The 5,625-nt window shown below is 36.5% G+C and overlaps 1 protein-coding gene across 1 annotated transcript in view; it reads left to right on the top strand.

The window, feature by feature from the left end:
* Nucleotides 1-5,625, top strand: part of LOC118336273 (transmembrane protein 65-like) — a gene marked incomplete in the record, with an annotated part of 36,876 nt that overhangs the window by 17,900 nt on the left and 13,351 nt on the right. Inside the window, 2 exon segments of the mRNA XM_035672882.1 lie at nucleotides 1,018-1,085; nucleotides 2,158-2,212. Of these exon segments, the coding sequence (XP_035528775.1) occupies nucleotides 1,018-1,085; nucleotides 2,158-2,212 (123 nt within the window).

The raw sequence follows: 5,625 nt of genomic DNA, 5'->3' as shown, positions 1-5,625 counted from the left end.
TAGACTAAACATTTCTGGGGTGGTGGTGGGTGACATTTAGAATATACTTTCATGGTACAAAACAGCATATTATACTGTATATCTTATATACACACACAACACACAGAGGGAATCTTTCATGCATGTAATACATCACTCTCTGTAGAAATATTTACATTCTGATAGCTTTTTGATCTGGAAATGGAGCTGCTTCATATTTATGACACTATTTACACAAAAGGTCGAGGTCGAATCTTTTGTAATATTCAAATGTGAAATTCATTCCATTTTAGGAAAAGACTGTTCCTGTTTGTTTTTCTGCCAGTCAGTTGTACCAGTAGCACAGACTGTGCTACAGAAATAAGATTATATATCTTACTCACTAATTACATTTTAAGAATGTATTACATTTTATTTAATTTTTTTAATTTTCCTCATGTGACATCAGTTTTATAGTCTTATATTAATTTTGTCATAGTTTCATGTCCCTTGTAATATATATTTAGCCCACAAAGTTAGGATTATATATTCTTTATTGTGTTAGCAAAGCATATACCAAAGTAAAACATTGGCACAATTTCGATCAAATAAGGCATCAGAGTTATCAGAACATATGAACTTAATATATCTACCACTTCATAGAGATTGAGATTGCATGATTCCAATCAATGTGCTTGTGATTTACCTCAGACACTTAGACCTATCTTATTAAGCGTATTCTTCTTCACACTAATTTGCAGCTGTTTTTCTATTAAATCTGTTATAGCAACTTATTAGAAACACGCATGAATAAATAACTAGAGTTATGATCCATCTTCTGTTCTTTCCAAGCATCTCCCAACAGCAGCTTCATTTTCCTTTCAGCACAAAAGTGTTTTATGTTATTGCATCTTATATCTTCTGTGTTTATTCTGTTACAGTTCTGCTCTGCAAGGCTCAATTATGTCTAATGGGTTGTTATTTATTAATGTAGACACAATCTGCAAATTCTGTGTTTACTTTGTCTGTTGGTAATGAATTATTTGTGTTATTTTACAGTTCTGCTGCACAATGCACTCCCTTTTGTTGGATTTGGATTCCTGGACAACTGCATCATGATTGTTGCTGTAAGTCTGTCTGCTTCATGCAGTGCTGAGCTCCCCTGTAGCTCAGTGTAGAGTTTGATTTATACAGGGGAAACCTGTGCATAAAGAATATGTTGTGTAATACTGTAGGAATCTTTAAATGGAACATGGAAGGAGCGAGACAAAGGTATAATTTTATTTGATGCTGCTGTATTTATCGCTCAGTATATTTCCTGTTTGCTCTCATTGTTCGGTAGACCTCTCTGTTTCTCCACTCTGTATTATGTCTTTGTGAAGTTGTTCAAATAATGAAATTCAAACCCAGTGGAACGGAATGAATTCATCGACTTAATTCATTTGGTTTTTAACACAGAGACGATGAATTCTTATAGGGGGGCCTCTACAATGAGGTGGGAAGACAAGTAGAAAGTGAGAATATATACTAGAGAAACAGAGAGATTAAACCTAAATAGAGCACAATGAAATGGCTTTGCCCAAAAACTAATATACTGTAACAAAAAGTAGAATGTGAAGATATTATAAAAAATATTTCAACCAGAATGGTGTTTTTGCTCCTTTACAAAGCAGACTGGAAAAGTTTGAAAAAAGAAATCAATAAGTAAAATTGTATTTTTTAAAGTTAATGTTACTGTCAAGGTCTGACTCAGTCCAGACAGTGAGAGAAACGAATGTACCCTGCCTGAAGATCTCAGGCTGCTCTCCATTTTGTATGGGATAAGAGGTCTGAACTAAAGCCAGGAAACCATAAACTGAAAGACTGAAAGCTTCTAGAAAACCATTAAAAAGTCTTTAATGATACAAGTAGACTTTGGTTAGAGGCTACTATTGCCCTTTGAGTTAAACCTTGTTTTAGCATTTTAAATTAGACCTTTAAGCTAAAAAGTAAATAGGAGAGAGACCTTTAGTTAATGTAAGGGAGACATTAAAACAGAGGAATTTATCATTGGTAGCGATTAAAAAAGGACCGTGGACCCTTATGGTGATGCACAGAAAATGCAATGATGCAATTTCTGGTTTGTATTATAGAACGACACACTGAGCTCTCTGGCCTTACACACTAACTTCTGTAATGTGTGTGTGTGTGTGTTTGCAGGGAACACAGATTGAGTTATCCATCGGCGTGATCCTCGGCATTTCAACTATGGCTGGTAAGAGAATCTCATAATTCTAATGTAACTTGATTTATAATAAGAAATATTGCATTTTTAATACAAATCAGTGAAGTCAGTAAGTTTATCAGACTGTCAAAGAGCATGTGTGTCTGAGGCAGAGAGATGAGGCAGTGTTTATTTTGTTTGCTGCCCTTTATAGTCATGAATGGTTTCATTATATAGAGTCTGTGTTGGTTTTTAAACACAGAAACATTTGATTGAGGATTGTTGCACGGTGATACCTGCACAAGAGAAACATTCATGTTGCTCACAGCAAAGTAAAATTCTCTGATCTCTCCAGGGTTTTTTTTTTTTTTTCAGTATATTTGCATACACATACGCAGTCAGATTCAATTTCTCATCTAATTGCTCAGGTTACAGCTATGCTTGGGAAAAAAATGTAAAGTTAAATTTGACGCAAATTACAACCTCACACTCTTGACCCCACAGCCTCCGAACTCTTTAAAAGAAAATAGAAGGAGGCATTTTCAATTTCATTGTAGACCGAATACAATGTCCCATAATGAAGCTCTAATGATGAACTTACACTCTGACCACTGCTGTGACACTAACCCAAAAAAAGAAAGAAAGTGACATTAGAGAAAGGAAAGGGAGAGGGAGAGAGAGGGAGAGAGAAAGACACTGGCTGGTTTAGATAATGATAGTTTCATAAATATGTTCATGGTGTTCAGAAGCACATTGTAATATCCACTTAGCTCAATGAGGCTCATTTGCATTTTAATGTTATCACTTGTTCCTAATGCGTATCTGCTAGAGACACTGAGGTTATTATGTTACATTACACTGAATGTGAGTTCTGAGAAGTGGTGGTGGTGACAGTCTCAGCTGTGGTGCAAGGTGAAGCATGACGACTATTTACTTCATTAATGATGGTCAACAGAACCATTATGAAAAGTTGAATAGTTGTGTCTTTTGGCAAATCACCACTTTTCTGTTCCATCTCAGTCCCTTTACTTTGATGTCAATGGTCTCCAAAACAAAAAAAGAGTTTAGGAACAACTGGCATTCCCACTTTTTCTCTGCCTTACTCTGCACGTCTTTCATTTCCTTCTTCAGATTATTTTGTTACTGCTGGTGATAGAAGTGTGCTTTGGTTGTTTTTTCTTTTCCAGATCAAACTGACTGGGTAAACCGATCTGTCTTGCGGAGAACTGCAGAGTTGTGGAAAACTTGTAGTGTAACTGTAGAGAGGAAAAACTGAAAACTTCACTTTGAGGTTCCAAAAGGGAAAATGAAAATTTGCTGATTTTTTAAAATTGTTTTACAATAAATATGTGATTGAGATTTTGATTAAGCCAAAGGGGCAATCTCAGGCCTGGTGGGATTTAAGGTTATCAGGTTGCAAACTAAGACAGGAAACCTAGAATTCATTTCCCTGATAGGCTGCTAGCAGTTTGACGGGCAGAGTCTGTTATCTCTATCTATTTTTCAATTCCGGTGTTCTAGCTGCAGAATTCCCCTGTTAATATAAAACAACCAAAAATCCAATGGTAGACAAAAAACTAAAAGGCGCTTCTGTCCTTTTCCTAGAGCACAGCCTCAACACAGCTTCTTCAGACACTGTCATTCCTGCTACATTGGGGACATTTTGGGGGTCTGCAAATCAAGAGGCTGCAGTTATCTAACACAGTCCAAAGTGATTTAGCACCAGTGTCAAGTCTGTAGTCAAATCCACCAATCACACATTTTCAAGGAGGAAACTGTGGCTCAGCTGGCTCGATGAAGATGGAGGCTGTACCGTTAGAAAATGGCTCGACTTCTGAGTTGGGCAAATTACATAATTTAAACAGAGTTAATGATGTGGAAAAACTCCAAATAGGATTAATGCCATTAAAAATTACAACTAAGGTGATTAACTCACAAAATCACCGTGCTTTGTCGAGATTTGCCTTCAAAGACCCATGCCCTCTCCGGCTTCCCACAACTTGGAACATTTTTATTAGATTCTCATAATTATATTGCATTAATATGTTTATATTACAGCTTATCTAACTTTTAAGAGCTTCCTGTATGAACACATCAGACTGAATAAATGCTGACTGGTTTTATCTTTCCCTCTAATCTCTGGTTTACAGATTTGATCTAAGACCAGTTACCAAACTGTGATACCACCTATGTACAGTTATGTATGTACTTGTGTGTCAGTTATTGTTGCTGTAGAGCGCTTCGAGGTATAGATAGGTGTTTCTCATACACAGCGTTACATTTTTCAGTCTGCGAACATAATGACCTACAGCTGGTAAGTGAGCCTTGCAAACAAAAGCAAGAGACAAATAAAATGTCCCCCCTGCCATTTTGTTATTTCACATTGTTTCACAGCCCATTTATCCACCGATAGACGTTGGTTGATAATACACGTGCAGACATCATCTCTGATCTTGCCACAGGTCTAGAAAGTTTGAGAACATTCTGGTAAAAGATGGAGATATCCATCATAAAGTAAGAATGTGAGAAAAGGAACAGAAGTACTTCCACTGTTGCCCAAACCCACCTTTCTCTGAGTCCTTCTTTCTTTTACTACTCAATAAACGCTTCAGAAGCACTTGTCTTGTATGAGAGTGTGATTGAACCTCTCACCAACCTGTTGAGGTGGATTAAATCAGATGCAGAGCGCAGCAAGAAGCAGAGAGAGCAGTGAGTTAAAGGCAGACAGCCGACATTGTCTTATAATTACATTTGAGTAGCTTGACCGCATAATCAAGCCTGAAGGGCTCTTCATTACATCTGCCTCCTCAGGGGCTTGTACAGAGGTACACTATATAACGACAGCACACTATTTGATTACTACATATAATCTACTGTATAACTTTCTCTTTATTTCACACAACCTTCCTTCAGGAGACTCTGACCTAGAAGAAATTGTCAAGCAACAACTAATGTAACCACAAAGAAAGAAAAAGTTTCATTTAAGTACATTTCAAGTGTGTGTGTGTCAAATTGAGGATATAAGGTACCTCTATATAAGAGGCAACTAACTATAAAGATTTATACATTTATATGTATTTTATTGTGTGCTGCAGCCAGACAGTTATATAGTTCAACAAATGTTGCACCACTTTAACAATACGTTTTGCCTCACATGAACTTCTTTCAAATAAAATTAGATTGCAAAAATTGAACTTTTGTCTTCTGTCCCAAACTTTACAAATAAAATCTGCCACAAAAAATGACCTTCCTAAAACCCAGCTCAGGGTTCATCCATCAGAAGTAGTCAAAATGAAGGACATTTTACAAAACTATGTAGTCCTTAAATCATCATGTAATGAACAAGCTTATTTGCTGCAGTGAGTTACAGTTGGACTTGGATCCTGCCCAGTGCAAACAATATTTTCTGTTCAAAATACTAAAACAATCTCCTCATTTAGCCCAAATCTACTTTGTGTGTGTTG

This window comes from Morone saxatilis, unplaced genomic scaffold (genome assembly GCF_004916995.1).
Source record: "Morone saxatilis isolate NCDOM2014 unplaced genomic scaffold, NCSU_SB_2.0 Contig24, whole genome shotgun sequence".
Classification (NCBI taxonomy): domain Eukaryota; kingdom Metazoa; phylum Chordata; class Actinopteri; family Moronidae; genus Morone; species Morone saxatilis.
The sequence above is the reverse complement of the archived record's forward strand: the minus strand, read 5'-3'. Positions and strand labels throughout refer to the sequence as shown.